Raw genomic sequence first — 22,971 nt, 5'->3', positions numbered from 1 at the left:
ATTGCTCCAAATGTGGGTGGAGTCAGTGGCTCTTGTGCATTCCTCACACTCTTTTTTTAATGTTATGTTACTAGGTACTTTCTTTACATTTACAAATTCTTAGAAAAAGAAAAAGTTGACATTTTTTACTCAGACTAGCTTTAAAAATGTCTTCAAGGTGACATAAAGCTTAAATTTTCATGAAATCAATTCATGCCGGGAAAACTCATACACATTAGCCTCTCTTCTTTCTTCTCTCATTTCTCCTTTTACTTTCCACTGTAAATCCTCTAATAACAGAGAAATGTTTTTAAGATAATGGCTTTGACAGTGACTTTGAGGCTTCCTTGTTCTGTCTCAGAGTGCTATAACATTCGAATGTAGATGATGTAAATGTGTGTTACAAGGCAGTAGCATTTATATCCTGTCGATGAGTCAATGCACCTGCATATAATTCTATTATATCTTTGGCTGTCTAGACGTGTGTCATTGTGTTATTGAGCTCGCCCTGCATGTGTTTCCGATCAGATCAGCCTCCTTTTTTTCAGCTTAGATTGTGTTATGTGTGTTTTTTGTACCCCACCATGTGCCATTAGCTAACCAAATTTTGTCGCCATCCTGATATAATGGAGGGGGAAACATGCCCACCTCCTGAGCTTTTCAAACAGGTGGACTCCTCCCTCCTCATCTCCCATTTTCTTGACCTCCTCCTTCAATCAAATGAGTTCTTCCATTCACTTCAGATCTAATAAGGCCTGTGACCTTTGGCCCTGTTTGGATGGCCCCCTGACGGGAACCTCCTTCACCTGTTATTGTGCTGCTGGCTACACCTTCCGACTGGCATAGCCCCCACTCACGCCCGCCTTTGTCCTTCTGCAATTCACTCTGACTTTGTTCAGTTAGTTAACCTAGCTTCCCCTCCCTGCTGGGAACTCAGACAGAGAAAGAGGGAGGAGGAAGGGGGAGTGAGGAGGAGAAGGTGGAGAAGGAGAGGTGGGGGTCAGTGCTAAGGAATGAGGGGGAAATAAGAAATCTGCAAAGTTTTTTTCCATCCCATCCCCTATAGCAGGAGAAGAGTAGACTCTGGACAAAGTGGGGGATATGGCTGACCCTGCACTCATGTAGGAGAATCCTCTCACACTTTCCCTCTGTCTTACATTATTTCTTTATGAATGTGCCTCATCCCTCTAACTCCTCTCACATGAGATTAAAACATCAACACCCCCCCCCACACCCACACACAACTCCCCACACACACACACTCTCACACATACACACACAAACAGACTCACATTAGTCTCAACCAGCACCAACAAACAACAGATTAACCCAAAGAAAGGGATTACCAGTTAACTGACAGGCAGGGAGATGGACCCCCAGCTTGTTTTGTCTTTGGGGTTTTTGAATGGGCACCACTCCCGTCGAAGACAATCAAGCTCGAGTTACACTGGACGAGAAGCTCATCTCTCTCACAGACAACACAAGGCACAAAGACAGACACTGACACACATGGCTGCAGGCATTTCTGCTCAGCAGGTCAACACGTATAATTTGTTTGCTAACTAGGATTGGTGCCAATTAAATTCAGCCAGTCAATTGTGTGTCTCTTTCACTATGTTGTTTGCAGTTGATTTTAGGCATTATTATATTATTATACGATTATGGAAACGTTTGGTTAGATTTATAAAAATAATCATAGTTGGGGTTAAAACAAACCCATTTTAAAATTTCCACCACCTGTCGTTTTGTTTTTTGGGGCAGTATTTATTTTATATTTGTGAGATGGCTAAATTGAGATTAATACTGATTTAACTGAGTTCATATATCAATATTTCAGTATTTGAAGAAAATGTTTTTATGCATCCAAAAACCAACTGTTGGACAGGGAAAATATGGTATGGTTGATATTACAGAAATGTTTATAGTAGCAAAAACTTATTTGTATTAAAAAAGTTTAGTCTTTGATTCATAAAAAATACCTATACATTTAGGACCTAGAATTTTTAAGAGTAGGACTTAATTCTCATAATCAAGTTTTTCACTCACTTATCTAATCCTTAGCGCAACCATGTATCGCACACAGAGTTTCCATCAGTAAGATCCAAAGTGCATGCTATGAACTGCTCCTTTTCTATTATTATCACAGTGTCTCAGTGGCCAGTTCCTCTCATAAGTTCCCACAATCATGCAGCCGCTGTGCAACACAAAGCACTGACCACCATTCACATCGTCTTTGTAGATGCAAGACTTTTTCACTTTCTAAAATGTATAAGCAAGTGTGTGTGTGAAAATGTGAAGATGTGTGTGTCCATTGAAAAAGTGCGTGAGTGACAGAGAGGTTCATCCCTAGTGCTTGCCTTTCTAAGCGCTGCTGTGGGCAGGGCCATCTATGCTGACAGTAGATGGGATGTTGCAGGGGCTAGGGTTGGGGTTGGGGGGTGTGGGATTAAGGGGCTTTTAGCCAGGACTGAGAGTGGCTCTTTCTCCCTGTGACAGAGAAAGGTGACAGGCCGTCAGCGTGCAGGGGGACAGGCGGACAGCCAGCCAGAGACATCTGCATTCATTCAGGACAGCGGCTTATCCGTGCACAAAAAACACGCCCTCTTGAAACGCCCTCCATCTACACTCTCACACTCTGTCTTACAGATGCACGCACAAGGGCATACGTCGACACACATGCAATACACAAACTCACTGATACCAGGATTGACCCTTCTTAGAGTTCATACTGACTGTGAAGATAGTATAAGCAATAGCACAAGACAAACGTCTAAAGAATTTGTAATACTGTATGTTCATTTTTGTTTCTTTGCTTCTCTGCTGTTTTATCATATTTAAAATTATAATTCTAAAATGCAAAATTGATGATCCCAGACTTTATAAAAACCCACAAATCTTTTATCTTTCTATGGTGAGTTTGTAACTGACAATAATTGAAAGGATGGGTCTCCTGGTCAGGCATCTGCCTCTCCTCCTCCTTCCATCCTCCCATCCTCTCATGACTAGGAGGAGGTTGAGTAGACAGGCAGAGCCAGGAAAGGCCCTGCCCAGCCATCTAATCCTCTACTCCCATTCACCATCACTGCTAATCTCTTTCACCACCTCCCCACCGCCACTACCGCCAACACTATTGCCTCCACCTCCACCTCCGTTCTCACTCAAGAGGTGCACAAAGACCCCTAAGCGCCCCTGTCCCGCCCCACTCACCATCCTACCCCCTTCTTGTATCCCTAACCTGCTCCGCCCATCGCTCCTACAGCAGGAGGCACCCAGCTTTCTAAGCCCAGGACCCATAATCCCGTGGGGCTGCAAGTTTGGGTGAGCCCAAAGGCTCATTGAGTACCGGATAACTCTCTCCCGGACTCAAACTCTCTGTCTTATTGTTGCTGCTGCTGGGAGGAGGACAGACACAAATGGAGTTTGAATTTCAATGTGCCTAACGACTCAGAGAGAGAGACAGCAGAATATGGACTGGTGGGCATCCAGGCGTTAAGAGTATTTTCAAGGAGGCCACAGAGAAACACATGCAAATACTGTGCAAGTGCAGGTCACCTCATCCTTATTCTGACATGTGAAAAAAAAGATGGAATATTCTGCAGTTCATGTTTGTTTTTCCTTTTTATTTTCAAACTAAATGCTAAACTTAAGCCTCTAATATTTTATTTGCTGTTACCAACACGGATATTTAAAAAAATATATACTGTATTGTTGTAGCAATTAGAATTGAAATACATTTTGATAGTTGAATCCCTAGTCTTAGTCTGTCACAAAAAGTGTTCTTTGGAGGTGACAGTCAGCGCTCATTGGTCTTATAATAACAGTGCCACAAAAACATGAATAGCATTGATTCAGGGCTTTGTAAGTGTGGGTATCCAGAGCAGCAAATCACACCTGAATATTTTCACCTCTGTAGGTTTGAGCATTCTTTCTCCTGTTTGTCTCCTTAAATACACTCTTCTGAGAGTGCCACAAATCTCAAACATACATTTACATGAAATCACTTTCTTAGAAAACTAGTTTGACCTCCTGACACTTCCGCTCATAGCTCTACCATGCTTCCCAAAAGGCTATTAATCTATGTTCTACTGGAAAGTTGAGGCAACACCACAGGTGATCAGTGGCTCCCAGTTCATTTGTTTAAACAAGCTTTTGATGAATACTTGAGTAAATTCAAGCTGCTTCAAACAAAGGGTTCAACTCAAGCAAGTCTGAATAAGTTTGATTCCCCTACTTACTAATATTTCTCAAAATCAATCACATTTATATTTATCTGAGCTCACAAACACACACACACAAGATGCAGTGAGCACTGGTGCAGTCAGCACTTTAGTTCTGCATACAACCGTGTAGGTGAGGCTGACAGAGCCCTCACTGCAGCCTCTCTACCTCTTATTTACAGAAGCTATCTTTCCCATAAGTCACCATTCCTGTATTCATAAAGCATCAAGGATGCCATAACTCAATCTTCCCCTTTATGAATAAAGCTCCCAAATTTATGGTGATGGTGCTGAAGAGTGGTGGCCTCCCTAGTGACAAACTTCCCCCAGTCTGTCACCACTGGCCTGGGCCGCTCAGGGCCCTACATCAAAAGCTCCAGATGGGAGCGCCACTTTATCGCTCCCCGGTCGGTGACATCACCTTGCCGCGCCGCACAGAATTGATGATGAAAGCAAACATATCTATCTTAACTCACATTTACCAAATCAATTTTATTTTTACAGACCCTGCGCAGGGTTATTGGCATATTGACGGTTTGCAGGCAGGAGAGGAGGAGGGAGGGGGGTGCGGGTTGAGCAATGGCCAAGGGATGGTAAACGTGTGGGCACTGGAGAGAAGAGAGGGGGGGGAGGGTCAGTAGGGCTTAATGGCGTTTACCATATTTAATGCAGAGGGATGTCATCACTGAATATCCATTCTGAATAATGTGGCATTTCATCATAAATTCTTTACAACTTATTTACTTAATGGAAAGAGTTATGGCTCGCTGTCAGGACGGTAATTAAACATTGTGATACAGTGCTGCCTCGCCAGGATCCCATCTTTCCCCTCAACCCCCCCCACCCACGCCACATGCCCTCAGACACACACACACACAGACTCATACCCTTCCTCAGCTTTTTAAATACATATTATTATTCAAGCTCCCCATAAATTACCACCAGATTAAAATTCATGAAACCTCTTTTTCCTTTATTTCCTTCCCTGGGAAAAAGAATAACTCAGAGAGCTTGTTCAACCAGCTGTAAATCTCTGAGGAGAGACAGAGACTTTTTATTAAAAATCTGTGTTATGAAAATGGGCTAAAATGAAAGAGTTTTTCCTCACTTCCATTTAACAGGCATTTATATATTGCATCGCACTCTGCGGTTGATAAAGAGGGAGAAGTTGCTTCCTGGAGAAATGTAGTTCAGAAATGAGTAAAAGGGGAAAAAAAAGAAATTTATTTGGTTTTGTTAAAGCCAAAACCGCTGAACTGATGGGTTAGAGTAATGCTGTATGATACGATCCTAATGAGCCCCACTCTAAACTCCAAACTATTTATATGAACGTTGATACTTTACCAACATGTTCTCCAATGGCTATAAAAAGTAGCATTGACTAAAAAGAGCAAGACTATTTTTATTGAATTGTCATTTTATTCAAACCTGTGACTTCTTACTTTATGAACTGCACGGTCAGCTACTCTTAATGAGCTTGGCTCTGGTCTACAAAAGGACAAAGACCTGAATGTGAAGGGCTAAATCCTCACGTCCAAATTAGAGAGGATCTATTCTGAGAAACTAAATGAGGTTGATACTCTGCCAGCCCCTTCGTCCTGCTCCATAAAACCCAACTAGCCTGACACTGACAGAGACCACATCTAACCTTTGACCTTGTCCTGTGACCCTGTCTTCGATTTTTTTGTGCCTACTGACCAATATGTGATTTGCCAATGGTCGCAGTGGGTCCCTAACTGGGATGAAGAAGGGATTTATGGCTTTTTATTTTAATTGAGTTAAGAGCCAAGACCCGACTCACTTTCTTTCAGTTGCACTGAGCTAACATTACATCACTGGGCAACAACAGTCTTGTGGTCACTGGGCTAAATGTGAATATGACGACATGGGAGGAAATAGGAAAAAAAGAGAGAGAACTTATGTGAATGCCACAGTGTAAATTAGCCCCCCCCCCCAGTGAAAATGTGAGCTACTGCTGTTGGAGGAACACATTTGTAAGTGCAATTTTGTCATGTTTATACTAACCTGTAACAAGCAGAGCAAATTTCTTTAACCTAATTGATTGAAATATCTCAGGAGCATTGACGAATATAGTGCAAGGTCAATTCCAATATTCTGTGGTTACAAAAGGAAGCATTCTGTCAAAGTTTGTGTGAACATACTGCAAAGCAATACTTTTGGAACACTTTAAGGATATGCACAGATATGACCTCAGTTATGTTTCAATGTGAAAACCACTGTTGTTATGTACCTCAAGCTGCCTTAAATTAAACACTTCTACTGATATAATGCCCAAAAACAGGGTTCCTACCTCCCAGCCTTGAGTGGGATCTTGGAGATAAGGCCTGTGCTCTCCTTCATATGGCCCAAAGCGCTCTCCCATGTTCACCCTCCGACGGCTCCAGATGCCCAGACCTCCACCTGGAACCGCTGAGCCTCGCAGCTCAAAGTCCAGGGGAATGTTCAAATCTTCTTGGGGTAAAAAGATGTTCGGGTGTTGAAACGACAAGTCGTCCTGGGGTGAAGACTCATCTTCGGAGAGAGGAGGGGACGCTGGCTCCTCTGGCAGGGCCAAGGAAGGTGTGGGATCCCCATCAGAGCCACATACATCATCTAAGATGTCGGATGGGTAAAGAGCAAAGTCGTCATCGCCATCACCTGGGACAGAAAGAAAGAGTCTCTACGTGAGGGCAATGTCCATTGATGTGTGGATTACAACAGAATAGCAACCGGTTTGGTAAAACAAACAAACAAACAAACAAACAGAAAAGCAGATGAGAGACAGTCAAGTTTAAAACAGCAAGTGAATGGAGCCCACTGTACTTTGCCAATCAGTAGTCACATTTCTGAGTTTTTTAGTCATTATAGCAATAGCAATGAGTGTATTTGCCATATGGCTGACCAGATGCCAAGGTGAGAAAGCAGGATCAACTCAGCATTGTACTACTCTGACTGTTTTATATTTCCTCTTCCTGAACCATTTCTCAACTGTACATTGAAAACAGAGGGAAACACATTGGGGTTAATTGTGAATAGAGTGAAACAGGATATAGATGTATGACCCTTGAACCCACACCGGGCTTCTTCACAGGAGCACGCGTGGCTGGTGGAGTGATTGAATCATTCACAGTGTTGAGACAGTGTGTTGTGGAATAAATTAGCACTGCTGAGGAGTCTTAGTTAAATCACATTCAATCACAGTGGCTACCAAACAGCGAGATAGGCCTCCAGATTGAACAAAAAAGTCAGCTAGCGCAAGAAAATGCCAGCCAGGTGTCGCACGGTGAGGGAGACAGACACTAAAAGCCGGAAATGATCCACAGGAAGCTGGCGCTCGGTGGTGGGCTGTGCCTAACACAGGCTGACAGGTCACGGGGAGAGGGCTCTCTGCTAATGAGGCTCACAGCCCATCTCTGGGCTGAGGAACATTCCTGAAGGGCTTCCTGTGTGACACCGTTACCTCTGCGCTGTGTCCGCTACGGAACCTTTGATCCACATGGATACACACACACACACACACTCCTTGTTCAGTGGCCATGAACTAACTGCACTACTGATTGACTAAACGGGTCATTGTGATTGGTCACAGGTGGGCAGAGATTTCACTGATGTTTTTGTTTGTTTGTCCCCACATTACTTAAGCACAACAAAAACCAAGTGCACATATCTTTATAATAATATATTTAACTTACACTTTGGCAAGGCTGACGCACAATGTCTGTGGAAAGAAATGCAAATGAAACCCTAACCTGTTTTCCTCTGTCAGTAAGAATCATAATTCCTGTCAAAATGTGTGTTTGCTATAAGGACAAAAATCTATGCATGAACACACGGTGCTGAATCAGCTGTCTCTTACAGATATATTTTCTAGCTTTGCAGCATGCAGTGTGTGTGTGCGTTGAAACATATCTACAACTTAAGCATTTCTGTGCATGGTGTCTGTGCATCTATTGTGTTTGACATACACACTGTGTGGGCCCAGCGTGTGCAAAAGCTAAGTCTTTTTTAAAGACCCTACCGAGCTGGGTCGGGCATGAAACCCGATGTGGCTCCGGGAGTCAACGTAATGATTTTTAGCACAGAGACTGTGTAACGTGGTTACAGGCCCACATGTGAAGTTTGCCATATGGTAGAGGGACAAGAGCTTTTAAAGGTAACTGTATCCCTCCATTGCTGTTTCTCCTCTGACATTTCCCCTCTCATGCTGGTCTCCAAGTTTATATTTGATTTAGGCCAGAAATTCTCCCGGTCCAATGGACTCAATGAGAGCATTTCAGCTCATAAACATATATGTTTCTGTAAGGTAAACGTTGGCCGAAAACAAATATGCTATGCTCAGAGTTTAAAAAATTGTGGTTTCATGTGCAGATGATTGATAAGTCAAAGACCGTGACTCTGCTTAGACGTGTGGGGATGGGAGGAACACTGCATACAGATGATCAGACCAGTATGTACAGTGCAGCATGTGTGTGTGTGTGTGTGTGTGTGTTTGCCTATGTAAATCCTGTTTGTTTGTTCTGTAATGGACATTACTTCATCATTGCAAGTTGACGCCCTTTATCAAAGAAAAAAGGAGCTCCAAAGGAATGCTTGATAAAGTACAGGGAAACTCCAGCTGGGTGCAACATCCTCACTTCAAGTGTATTAATGACAGAGATGGTAGCAGACGATAGAGAAAAAAAATCAGTGCAGAAAAAAAAGCTTTGATGTTGATGTTTCCAAAAGACAACACAAAAGATTGAGTGCAAAACAGTAAGGAAAACAATATTATCTCCCCATCAAAATCAGCCATTAACGCACGAAAATATATCATGACACTTTGCATAAACACAGAAGGCATACACCAACGCTTATATATCATGTATTCAAATGCTTGCGCTTGACGCCAAATTCATTAATTTTTATTAAGAGGAAAAACATTTGTTCCCAGGGCTGCTATCTGCATGGGTGGAATGATTTTCACCTCTGCCACAAGGTGTTGGGCGGACTCATACATCACATGATTACCCCGAGCAGCGAACAGGGCCGCCATCATCAGGGAGTGAATTAAAGATGATAGAAAGAGCTATTAATCACTGTGACAAAGCCCCTAATGGAGGTGTGACCCAGCCACTGCTGACGGGACGCCAAGGGGACGCACCCACGGGACAAATGGATACATATGTTTACAGAGAGAATAACCTACCTGTGGACATGGGCAACCCCTCCTCCCTCATGTTTTTTTCTTGCTCTTTCTTTGTCTTATAACACTTGTGTCTCTCCTGCTACATCAATCCATTTTACTCATTCCTATAACTGTCAAAATGGCTCATTTAATTAGCTTAACCTGCTTGTTACAAATGATTTCATATAGTCAATGAAGTCATAAATGCAATTTTTATAAGTCATCCTCATCATTAATGAATTCATGGAAGTTAATAATTAGAAATGCATTTGTGGAAAGAGAGAAAATACACTGTATCTGAGTCCATCCTGTATTTGTGCTTACAGTATATAATGCTGGACAGGCTATAACTCTGTAAATTGTACCATTATTCATTGACTTAGCCTGAAGCAAATTCACAGATCACTTCAAATAGCCAGATAGAGGTGCCTAATCAGTGACAGATGGAGTCCAAGATAGTGAAATATGGAACAGAACCCCTCACCTTCTGAGGACTGGCCCTCTTGCTTATCTATAGACATCATTTGTTGCATGTGATAACAGATAAATGGGACAGGAGGCTTACCCTTGTTTTACAGGTCAAACATAATCACACATGATCCCCTCCATTAGTCATCATCTCAATTCTGAAGCTGCACTCTTCATCATTCCTTTGCTGTCTATCTATATACTCGGCAAACCATGAAAACAAGAAAGAATGACTGCGCAACAAAAGTAACTAGTGGAAAAAAATACTCTCAAAATAATGTGAGAGTGGTTGAAGGGGCTGCAGCCTGGTTGCTGTTATTGTGTAGGCTACTGCGTCTTTTGTCTGAAAAATGAAGATATACCCTGCGCGACTGTGACTGAATTCAAAACAAAATAAAAAATAATCATCTTTCATTTGGTTAATTTTAATGCTTTCACAGCTGCTGCCAATCAGAAAATGACTTGCTGTTGATTTGCTAAGTACTGTTAATTACAGTGCATCAGTGTGCGTCTGCATTCCCTCAGCAGGGTGCATAGTGGAGTGTTTGGAGCCCCATGGCCTCGGGAGAGGCAATAAGCTTCCTAATTAACTCTGTCTTTGTGCTTAATGGAGGCCTTAACACTGCTTTTGGGGAGTCTTTTGGTCCATGGGTCCATTGGGGTGACTGTGGAACAGACTGATACAGACCATAAACATTCAAATCTGTAGGTAGCACACAGATTTAGACAATTGTCCACAGTTTATCCTTCAATAGTTGTTTATTCAACCAAGAAGAAAAAAAGTAGAAAACTGGATATTTGGACAATATTGTTGGTATTAAAGAGGGCATGGAAAACACCCCAATAAAACTAAACAATTAAGGGAAATGTTTGCAGCAAAGAAATTTAGCTGCAGGTAATAAATTAATGTCCTAATAAAAATACTAATGCAAACCAAAAAAAAGGTTTAACACACAAACACACAGATACACAAACACTCCCAACAGTAACAAGAGCAGAGCCTTTAACCGAGTCTTAATTAATGAGAGCTTTGTCTGTTTTTTCACCCCAGTGTTAGTCAACTACTCCCCATTCCAAATGGAAAAGACTCCATTAAGGGCCCTGGGCACAGTTACCAATTAACATCGTGCAACAAACTGAAACTTCGGGCTGGTCCCTCTGTGCGCATACACACACACACACATGCAGACACCTAATTAATTAGCATTAGTTGTGATTAATAATGAGCGTCCTTTAATGGTAAATCTGCAGCTCCGATGGCAGGCTGACACAACAAAGGACTCTGTGTACGCAGCAGGATTTATCTGGGGAGCTGCTCGGGGATTTTAACATGTTTCTCACAGGCCTGACAAATGGCCTATTAATTATCTAATGTTGTCTGACAACAACCGCTTGATAAAGATGTATGTTTAGACAGGGTGAGGAGGGGATGAAACAGCGCGGGGAAAGAGAGAGTAATAGAGAGAAGGAGAGAGGAGGTGTGTTTGCATAAAACAAGAAAAATAAAGTATGTCAGAGTGAGGAGAGGTTGCACCTTCTCATACAATTGTAGGCACACTTTGAGCAGGTCCTAAAAAAATCCTTCTGTTTCTGATACATTTGTATCAAAGACAAATGTATTGCGCTAATCAATACGGGGGGATTAACAAACCACATTTATTCTTAATGAAATGCTAATGAATGAAGTCTTGATGAACACAAAGATGGATGTGCAACACATATACATGCACACACACAGTCCTAAAACCACAATCAATATCATCAACAAGGAAGTCTCCACATCAACCCAGCACTTCATACCATTAAGTCTCTAACAACATGGAGCATATGGACATCTCTCTCGCTCGCTCTCGCCTCTCTCTCTGATTCAATCTCAGCCCTGACTGTAATTTGCGGAGTTTATCTTCCGCCTGTATGTTGACAGGTGTTGCTAAGTGGGATGCCAGTTGCCAAATGATTTTTATGATTGTTTAGCCCCGCATTTGGTCTAATGAGATAAGATCCCAGTCGGACGCTAATTCAAGCCTGTCAAATGTAAAGCAAACAGAATAACAAGCCGGCACTCACATTGTTTCCACAAGCCATACATCAGCCAGCGCGTGGAGCTGGGAGGGCCCTTTGGATCACACACTGACCCAAGGATAAAGAAGATGAGAGGAAACAGTAGCAGAAAATGGAAAGAGGGTGAGGAGAGGTGAGGACCAACAGGGAGTTAGAGGAGAAAGATGTGATCATGCTTTTTAGACAAATAAGTGTTTATATGGAATTGAATAACTAAATCCACTTCAAAAGTAAATAAACTAAGGGCACTTCCTCAGAAGAATCCTGCATGTACTTAATGATTTGAACATAGGGCAGACATTGACTCTCACACACATGCAGCAATCTTCAACGCATAAGTGTTCAAATTTGCACCTCTCAATAATCCTAATTTCTTCCTGGAAGCATACTTGACAGTCAGTAATATAAGTATGCAAATATGAATGCTTTTCAAAGTATTGATTTAGCTTAAGTGACATGTGAGAATGTGTTGACAAAGGTCATTATTCCCAACATGTCACAGCTTCTGATTTGTCCGCTCTTGTCATGTATCTTTTTTTTCCCCATCTCTTCTTCTATCTTTTTTTTTTAAGATGGCAACATCAGCAATATCTCCCAGTATGGGAAATAATTTGACATTCATCAGACTGACCCTGTGAGGAAAGAAATATAATGTTTATCCTAAAATATATATTCTTTACAATAACATGCATGTCAAAGCAAACATGCATCAATGAGCATTCCTTCTCCACCTCTTTCCCTCTCTCCCTCTTTTGCTTTCATGTCATGGCTAACTGCCATTGGGCCCTAATATAATTATGGCTCACAGTTGTGCACATTTGAGAAATTGATTCCTTTGATGAAATGTGAGAGAGGCAGGTCTAGGCAGAGCAGAGAGAGAGCGAGAGAGAGAGGGAGAGACGTATATCCAGAGTGGTTGCTGCCAGCCACCCCAGCCCTGTGGAAGGCCCCCTGGGTACCAAACCGCCACGCGCAACCAGGCCCAGTCTGGCCCAGTCGTTAAAAGAAATGATAGCATATGTGCTTTGTTTGAGTTTGATGTCTTCGTAATGCATTACACAATTAGATTGATTTGACAATTTCCATTATACTTGATAAAATATTTATGTAGGCCTGAGGATGGTAGTTCTTATCAAAGGGGGCTGATCTGCACTGCAGATGGGAGCTCGGGTCCTGCGGTGAGAAGACCATCAGTCAGTTAAAGCTGGGCAAATTTGTAGGCAAATACAGGCCGACTACACTGAATATAAAAAGCACAAGCTGTATAAAGAAAGTTGGATACATACAAGTGTTTGACAAGAACAACCAGGCATGCCTGATTGAGACCAAATGCATGAAGCCATAGTGTCTCCTATATGTTTGCATTGTGTCCTATACAAACACTGGAGAAAAGAAAGGCCTGGTGGGCACTGAAAGCATTATGCCGTTGGCTGCCCTCCTGACAGAAAAATTTCCATCAAAGACAATTTTTGGCAACACAGATTTCAAGATACGGCACATTAGCTGTAGATTTGCTTCAGCTATAACCTGGAAATCTAGTGTCGACACATACTGGTATCACACACAAAAACACATACTATTTGTTTGGTCAGGGATTGGATCACACAGGACACCTCATATTACCTGCAAATGTCCAACTTTAACTTACACATGCAGTTTTTTGACCATTTATTTCTCTCGACTTTCTGTATCTAATAAAAAAAAAGCGAAATGCCAATAAATAAATCAATTTAAGGACTAAATTCAAAGCACTCGTGCTCAGAGGTGAGTCTCCTTCACCCTTTCTTTCCCACATTCTCTCTTTCTCCCTCGCTCTGGATGTCCCCCCCTCTTTCTCACCTGTCTCCCTTCTCTCTCCCCCATTTCTCTCTGCACCCTTACTACAAACCTCTCAGCGTGCACAGCCACCCCACATCCATCACAGCCCAGAAATTTAAGGAGCCAAATTGGCCTCATCTGTCTCAATGTTGGATGCAGATGGAGTTTCTTCTGCTGAGGGAGGTGCAGTTAGTCACCCCTGCTGCCCCCCCTCCTCCCCCTCATCAATGTACTGCCTTAAAGCCAAGCCAGGCTGCGCCAGTCTCAATACTATAGAGCGGCGTTATGAGGCCGGCTGCTGGGATAAGGAGGGCACGGCGGTGAAGTGACCACTGCACTGACCACACACATTCTCTGCTTCATTCAGTTTTCTCTCAATCACATTTCTCTCTCTTTTTTATTTTCCATTTGGCCTTCTTTCTTGCTCACTCTCATTCTTAAGCTCACTCCCTCACTCTTGCTTACTCATACTAGCCAGTATACACACACACACACACACACACACGTAAGAGCAGTGGTGGACATCGCACAGCCTGTAGTATAGTCTCAAGCAGCTTGGTCTGACCTGGCTCGTTAATAAAGGGCCCTAAATGAGGGAGCATGCATAAAACATGAAGCGCCACGTGCTGCTGTAATGAACTGCTGCTCCATAATTGCATCTCAGAGCCGTAAAATGAAGACAAAATATTTGAAGAGGGATTCTGTCACCTCTCTGCAGACGCAACACTAATCACAGGCGTTCTGCAGGGACCCTGGGGGTCTCCCCCTGACAGAGAGCAGGGGCTAAACGCCCAGGGTGGTGACATTGGCAACACCCTCCAACTGATGGGACATAATTGAATAATTGCTGATTAGAAAATAGGGGGAGAGGTAATAGTATAATAGTGTCCACTGCGTTATCTGAAACGATCCCAGTGGGAAGGACAATAACATGGTGCTGCAATCATTCACAAAACATTTTCAGGTCAGTTTATGAGCCAAATAATTTAGGGTTTAATAGTTCATGAAAAATATTAAGTTGTTTGAGCCTGTGCATTGTATCCTTATTTGAATAACAATAACATGAAGAATACAATGCCCAAAAACAGCAACAAACATATGTACACACACATTCACAGTGACATGCTCAGAGACAGGCAGGCCTCCAGATGAGAGATTGGACTCCCACCCAGGGGTGTCACCCAGACAGTTAGAGAGTTGCTGTAGTGACAGGGCAGCCGTGGTGACATAATGAAGGTGCTGTGCTTGTCAGAGGGGGTCAGTGGTGATCACTATGCCCTTCTGAGGGGGGGTTAGGGACACATATAATGAATCCCACCAATGACAAATGGCCCTCAACTCAGGGCTGTGGCATCTGACAAACTCAGACTCATCACTTGGCTGCACAGCCACAATACAAACATGTGAATGTGTCCAAACCTTGTTTTTGTGGAGACTATTAAAACGCTGCAGCTCCTAGCTTCATTTAATGAATCTTCCTTCTCCCTCCTTAGCACCCTCTTGAAAAAAGAGCCCTTAAATTTTGCTGCTGTGGCACTATGGTGGCAGGTCAGAGGTTATCAATACAGGCATTGTTTAACATGCACAATGGGCCACATGAATTCAGAAACCCCCTTTGAAGGTATTCGGAAGCAGATGAATACACAGACCCAGAGTATAAAACGGTCCGATGCAGATTGAGACCTGATACTTATTAAGAATCTGAGTTCAATCATGAGGCCTGGGTTTGGTAAAGAAAGAAAAAAACTGGTATTTTTAAAGTGACAAGCTGACCACCTACTACCAACCTGACATTCTCCATTTAATATTTTTAGAAATGAATAGACTTTGTCTGAGGGTTGCTTTTCCACTCTCTGGGTCTGCCTGCCTCGAGCACCAACGCAGCAGCAGGCCAATTCCACCTTAACTTTGTTACAGAACTTGTTACATACAATAATGTCCATGGCTACAGAGACTTTCCAAACCACAGTGCGACATGTGGAACAGACCCAGGCATGGAAAGGTCCTGGAGAGGATGTTTGTTTAATGATTGTTGGAAGGCTTCAACATTCAGCCCTGTGCCCCAAGCAACAAAATCCCCCTCAGAGCACTGAAACTGTTTATGTTATTTGTTATGGATGTCAATTTCCCTCTATTTAGGGGGTGATTTAACTGGACAATACAGTAGGATTGTGGTCTTGTATGGCAATTGTTGTCTTCCTGCATGTAACACACCACACACAGCTCTGCATGGGAGTCTGGACATAAACAACATGGTCACTGTAAAGACTGAGGGGGTGATCAGCTTACAGTAAAACCTGCCACACTGTGGGGAACTGCTGATTTTACTATATATATATTCTTTCAATTCCCTCATCTTACATCCATATTTAAAGAAAGACACTTTTTTTTTCAGCGCGCATGCGTGTGTATGTGTGTGTTACTGCATGCATCTGTGTGGTGGAGGAGGGGATGTGGACATAAATGCAGAGTGACAGCTGCCAAATGACAGTGAGATTAAGGTGGGAATGCAGACGGACAATGACGGAAAGAGAGGAACATGACAGTAACAGCAAGTCAGATTAGACCGAGATCACACTTGCACACATGAGTGCACACACGTCCGCGATCCGAAGCACATCACCGACAATCCATCTCAGGAGGGGGTTTGCAGATGGGAAATGTGGTCCTGTAACGAGTGTGTGTCATACGGACAGATGAGAGGGATCGCAGAAATCCCCTGTTTCTTCTTCCTAATTCAAACAAACTCTAAGCAGAGCCACATGGCCTCCCTTAATGACTGACATTTTGTTTAAGAACCATCCATAATGACCTGGTTTAAATTTAAATACTTGGTGTTTATTTCGCAATGAGCTGCCAATATTCACCAATGCAAAATTCCAAAGTGCTTGAGTGACCTGAGACTGTTGACTTCATGCTTTCTCTCCCTCTCTAGCTCTCCCTGGTTTTCCTGTTTTGTACATATTTGGAGTGGCACAGCTGCGGAATTAACGACAGATTGCCTGAACATGGACATGTTAAGCTTAAAATTGAACAGAGATCTATAACACTGATGCATTTGATTTTGTATCAAGTGGGTTTAAATCCTTAGAACATTTTACTTTAATTTCATCAAAATATCTACATTAACTGCTTTTCTCACATTTGACAGCCCCACTGAATGAGCATTTTTATATTTGTGTGAAGAAATGCAGACTTCAGAATCTCCTTCCATACCTTCACAGTAAGAGAGAAACATTTCTACAAGAACTATAGTATTGACTTGGAAAATAAAGCAATTACAACACACATCAGCCCAAAGATTAAACTTCTTTTAAACTACTTGATACATCGACAATCCAGTAAAAAGGAGCAGAATGGAAAACATCCCCCAAAGACATTAAAGTGCTGACACCAATTAATAATCACCTCGTTTTAACCTGCTGCATGCAGTGGAGCAGCCAAAAGAAATCAATCACCCTCTACTTTTTTCATATTGATGGGCTGAGTGAAATAATGTTAACTCTAAACTAACAATGCCGCAACCATGTACACAGATGGAAATCAATTGTAATTAAAACTGAACAAGTGTTCCGCTTTATGCACTCAAAGAGTGCATTGGTCATTAAATATATTTTCATCAGTTATCAGTGTAAAGGTTTTAAATGAAGTCCATGGCTTCTGCCTCCTTTGGGATAGCACCCAATAGCCTCCACGCTTGCATTGCAAATTCAGCCTGTGCTTGCTTTGCAATCTAAAAGGCAGCCAGATTAAGTATCAAACAATTTAATGTTATGTGTCACTCTCCAAAACGATCTGTATTAGAAGCACTTAATTAAACTTTCAAATTCAAATGTACTAATCAGTTTGCAGCAGAGCGGGTGCTTGCTTTTCCCACATGAAACGCCACGGCTGGCCAGCCCGCTCCATTGCCTGCTCATTAACATGAAGGTGTGATTTGCATTTCCTGATGGACTGTTTCAGTTTTTAATATCCCTCTTTTTGCTCTTACATCAATCATGGAAGAGGTAGGCCACCATAGGCCACTATTAACCCTCCAAATCCGCCACAAAACAAATATTACAACAGTTCACTAATTTGGAGATCAAAAAGCCACTTGTCCATTATATAATTGAAATGAAGGTGGAGTGTTGCACTTCTGAAGAGCTCTATAATTACCAGCTGTTAATTGCACACTTGTGGTGTCTCACTTTTAATTAAAAAGAGCAGCTCGTTGCTGGACGATAAGCAACGGTGGAGAGGCAGCAGTTTAATCAACAAAGCGAGAGGAATTTGTTTCTGCTGTGGCCAGCAGTGAGCTGGAGAAATCTTCAAATAACCCAGGGAGATTAAAACATGTCCATTAGGACCAGTCAGGTTTTATTTGGGGTGGCAGGAGCGAGGTGCATTTGAAGTCGTCCTGCTGCAGAGTCCTCGGAGAAGCGCGGCTGGGGGTGTGGGTCTAATCAGTCCGCTGCTGGCCCTGAGCGCTCAAGTGGAGGAATTGGACCCCGCTGGTGGTGTGAGGAGGAAGGGAGGAAGGGATGAAGAGAAGTATAGATGGAGGGCGGGTGCAAAAGAGGCAGGAGTGAAGGAAAAGTGCCCACATCACTCTCCCTTTCTCTCTTCCTGTCTGAGCTTTGTTTAGTGTGCCAGCAAACTCTTTAAACTGTAATGTTTTCGACTACTCGCTTCACACATTAGTCACTGAAAGACAGCCTGGCATGTACAAGCTTGAGCTATCTCTCCAGGATGTGTCAGCGCCCTTAGACAATACACAAACAACCTCAGGTCCTTTGGACAGCCCTTCCACCTATTTTGTGACCTATTGAACTATAGCAGCATGCTATAAACTGAGAAACAAAAACCAACTTATACGTCTTGATACTCCCAACATGCAGCTATAACTCACTCAATGTTTATATGAAAGAGACAGTTACCTTGGTCAGCAACTCTGGGCTGCTGCCAGGCCTCCACAGGCTCACGGAGAACCAGTCACATACAGTACACGACTACTGCAGTGTGATAACCTCACCCACCCTTTCTTTGACCCCTATGCTCCCTCACTGATAAAACTGTCTGCCAGGAAGTGTCCTTCGCTGCGTTTCCTCCCTCTCATGCTCAATCAACACCTGTCACCACGGTGACCAGGTCTGTGATGTGAATGCTCTACCTTAAGAGGCCACTTCGTAGCAATTAAGTCGCCTCTTCTCAGGGAAAAAAAACTGAAACATGTTATACATTAAATTCCACACAGATTAAACATGTAAAATGTAGATCTTAGAAGTAATAACAGAATCACTAGGGGCTTCCCAGACCCCCTGAGTGTCGCAACTCTTTTAGATAAAGGGCTCTGGGTTTATCTAAGGAAACAGTCGCTGGGGCGAGGATGGTCTGGCCTCACTGACAGATTAGTCCAGCCCAGGCCCACTTCCTGCCTGCTGAGGACACTAATTAGAAGGAAGGACTGACACCACAATAAGAGCTGACAGTTGAGTGCACTTAGTACAGCTTCACACAATCCACCGCTGTATTAGTACAGCAGCCACGCCAAGCCATAAATTTTATCACATTAGCCGGAGCTTATCTGATGTGACAAAGTCAACCTGGATGTTGTTTAGACAGAAAAGTACAAGGGCAGCTCTGGGGTGTTGATTTATCAGTGGAAGTATGCAAAGTGTTTTATTTGAAATTTTATCAACCTCACCCCTCCCTCTCTCTCTCGCTCTCTCTCTCTCTCTGTTTGTCTCTACCTCTCCCTTTCTTTACACACACACACACACACACACCCCGAGGAGACAAAAGTCATTGTGAGCCCTGGCCAGTTCCCTGTGTTAATGACATCCTGTTTACAAACACATTGAACAGTCTCACAGGGGTCATGGTCACTCACACACACACACTCACACCCTGCCTGTCTGAGGCTTATATCTTATCCTTCTATTTAAATGACCTTTGACCCAACAAAGCGTTCAATCAGGCTACTCCTGGGAAACACACCAAAAAGGATGTTGCTCACCTTCACAAGACCGTGCTGCAACAGCTCAGCTAAAAAGCTTGTACGTGTATAAGGCACAGTGAGAGAACGAGTGTGAAAATACACACACCTGAACTAACACAGCCACATATACACACAAACACCACTATTATTATAATCCCAAAATCACCAAATGAAGGAAAAAATGTGCTATTACCCAAAGGGCAAATTTACAATATAGTTACACATACGTGCGTGTAATAGGGTGAGATGTTTTACAACACCAGCATGAGCTGAGCTATTGTTTTATTTTGAGAGGTGCTGGCTGTTATTGGATTGTTTTACACTAGCTGGGAGAATTTTATTCCAGAGGCGCTCTGTGTGGTGTGGAGTGTGTTTGACTGAGTCAGACACAGAGCAGAAAAGAGAAGGTGAGAGAGAAGGAGAAAAGTGCACATGTGTGGCACTCTTGAGCTTGTGTAACAACATTAGGACTGTGTGTGTGTTGTAGCTGCAGAGCTTCTGTTGGTGTTTATTCATCAGGAAGCTAATGTGTTCCCTGCTGAGGTCTGCAGGGGTCCTGAGGATTTCAGATGGTCACTCTGCACGCAACACTACACTACACCGGTGGAGTCCAAATAACATGTATTCAAAAAGGGGGTCACAAAATCAATAGAAAATACCTATGGATAATAGAATGAGTCACTTAAGAACTGTGCCTGCTTCTGTCTGCCTCACTCCATCTCTCCATTGGTGTGAGGTGAACTTGCTGAGTATGAAAGTGGAAAAGCTGGCATTTTCTGATGCTCTCTGTGGCTGTGCCAGCGGGCGGAGCAGTGCAGGTCGAGTGCCACAATGTGCCTGTCATTCTGCAGGACATCCCAAAGGAGAAGGGCAAAAGGCAGCCCCCGCCAACCTTTCCCATCCATCATCGTGACACCACAAGCTGCAGTCATGGGAAACCCACCACTGGCCAGTCACTCTGAACCAGAGCTAGGAGGGAAAGGGGGGAGACGAGACTCACCATCCATTAAAAACACATTGTTTTGTTTATTATAACTAGTTAATGAGGTTGAAGTGAAGTCTCACTTTGTTTTTCAAACACTTCCAGAGGGGATCTGCAGGCATAAGGCCCCATTGCTGGGGTTGGGGCAAAGCAATTCATGGGCTTGGGTGTTTTATAATGGATGTCTATAGATTTTATGAGAGTGGAGTTGGCCATGTTAGGAGTGAGATCCTTGGTTCTTGTAAAATGAATCGTTTTTAGGGCTTTCCTCCATGTGCTGAGCTCAGACTCAAACTTTTCCTTGTGCTTGCCATCTCTCCTCTACAAAACCCTCTGAACCATTTTCAGCTATATTTATGAATCCAGCACAGAGTTTTTGACTGCACAGCCAAAATACAATAACTGTTCAACTATGGTGACCAGCAACTGCACATAAATGACTACATGAAAGTAAATACAGCGTTTTGTCAGTGGGAACTGGCACTTTTTTTAAGTGCAAAAAAAGGAATGAAAGAAAAAAGTAAGGGAATGAAAAGTAATGTACGTTAGCAACATCAGCAGTTTGTGGAGCCAGAGGCCCCCTGTCTCCCTGTCTGGTGGAGATAGAGGGCGAGAGGGTCCACTCCCTGTCCGGCCACAGCAGGAGCCTGAGCCGCCTGCTGACATGTCTACTTTAATTGTTAGTATTAAATCACTTGCACTTTAACTCAAGATGCTATCTGCCAGGCGTTAATATCTTTTACAGTAGCGAGCTTGCAGTGCTTAAATGAGAAACACCCTAGAGTGACACACACATTCACTGAAAACCTCACCCACACAGACAGTGAAGTGTGAGCATGTACGCAGACATGCAGTTAGATTAAACAAACACTCATACATGCACATACACATACACACAATGGAGTCCTGTGTTGGACTGATTGTCAGTAGAGTGGACAGACAAGCAATGGGACCCCACCCCACCCTTACAGCAGGCCACCCGTCAGTCACCAAGCGCACCGCAGCACCAGCTACACCACCAGCTGTTTGCTTTAGGAAGGCGGCTCAAAGCCAATTAAAATACACTTAGAGCCGTGTCCGACTTGTGTTTGGAAAGATAATATATGTCCAGGAGTCCAGTTAACACGTTGTGAGCAGGCAGGCAAGTGAGGGTGGGGGGGTGGCACTCTGCATCATTGTCTCAGAATGCAAAGCATCATTATTGCATGGACAACATACTTATCTACCACTCTAAGCTAAAGCAGAGTTGCGGGCATGCACCTAAAGCCATATTTTTTTCCCTATCCTTTCCAGTAAGAATAATATTATCTTTGATTGCATGCTTTAGCAGATGTTTATGTTGCGCTAAAAATATCTGCTTGTGCATTAGGCAATGCATAGGTATCACTTGAACTGTCAGAATAGGATCATTGGTTCAGTGAAGATGTTATTTCTTCTAAATTTTATAAAAATGAGGCACCTGAATACGGTAATCCTAAAAACATCGTAGCCTATTAGTGTAGTAAAGTGTGACTTTTACTATCAAATATAAAAGTACATAAGTCAATATTAAGGTACTGAGAGAGTATCATACACACAGAGATGCAGGGGTGGAACAGGGTGCTGATATGAGTGGTGGTGAGTGGTGAGCAGAGACGGGAGCTCCATGTCTGTTCAGTGTGTTTTAAAAGTGTTTAAATGAGTGAAAAGTCAGTTATGGCTTCCAGATGGGGGCCGGTTTGATCCGGATCATTCTGACAGGCCTGGACTTTGATGTGCTGCTGCCTATTACTGACATTACAGGGAGACAGGCATATTTCTCCCTAATCACTTCCAACTCCTCCACACCAGTCCTGCGTATGGCCTGCACCAGCTAGCCACACCAGGACTGCAGCAGGGGTCTGTGTGTATAAATGCTGGTGTGTAAGCCTAGCGCTCTGTGTGTGTGTGTGTGCTTCTAAAAGAGTATGTGTGTGCTGTGTGAAAAAGCTGCATGGCCCGGTGACACTGTGGACCTTTACATATAAAAAACAAAGAAATCAGCAGCATTAAAGGGACAGTTTATCTCAAAACCAAATATTCATATTGTCCTATATGGCTTGCTGTGCTGTTTATCATCTAGACTGTTTTGATGTAAGTTGCTCAGTTTTTTTAACATACTAGTCTTCTCTATAATACAATAATAACTCAGCTAGTGGTTAAAAAACATACAAGGTCTACAGAAATCCCAACCAAGTCACTCAAGAATAAATCAACCAATCTTGTGAGCAATCTAATGTTGGAACTATAAAACTGCACCTGGTAACCATGCCAATAAAAAAGA

The 22,971-nt window shown here is 42.9% G+C and overlaps 1 protein-coding gene across 12 annotated transcripts in view; it reads right to left on the bottom strand.

Annotated features, from left to right (window-relative positions):
* The window catches only part of mecom (MDS1 and EVI1 complex locus), a 117,269-nt gene that overhangs the window by 73,097 nt on the left and 21,201 nt on the right, over positions 1–22,971 (bottom strand). For all 12 annotated transcript variants that reach the window (XM_028418905.1, XM_028418908.1, XM_028418904.1 and 9 more), the window contains exon 2: positions 6,508–6,854. In XM_028418905.1, coding sequence (XP_028274706.1) covers positions 6,508–6,854 — 347 coding nt within the window. The remainder of the gene's footprint in view (positions 1–6,507; positions 6,855–22,971) is intronic.

Source organism: Parambassis ranga, chromosome 13 (assembly GCF_900634625.1).
Source record: "Parambassis ranga chromosome 13, fParRan2.1, whole genome shotgun sequence".
Lineage (NCBI taxonomy): Eukaryota > Metazoa > Chordata > Actinopteri > Ambassidae > Parambassis > Parambassis ranga.
Note: the sequence above shows the minus strand (reverse complement) of the source record. Positions and strands in the feature narration are given on the sequence as shown.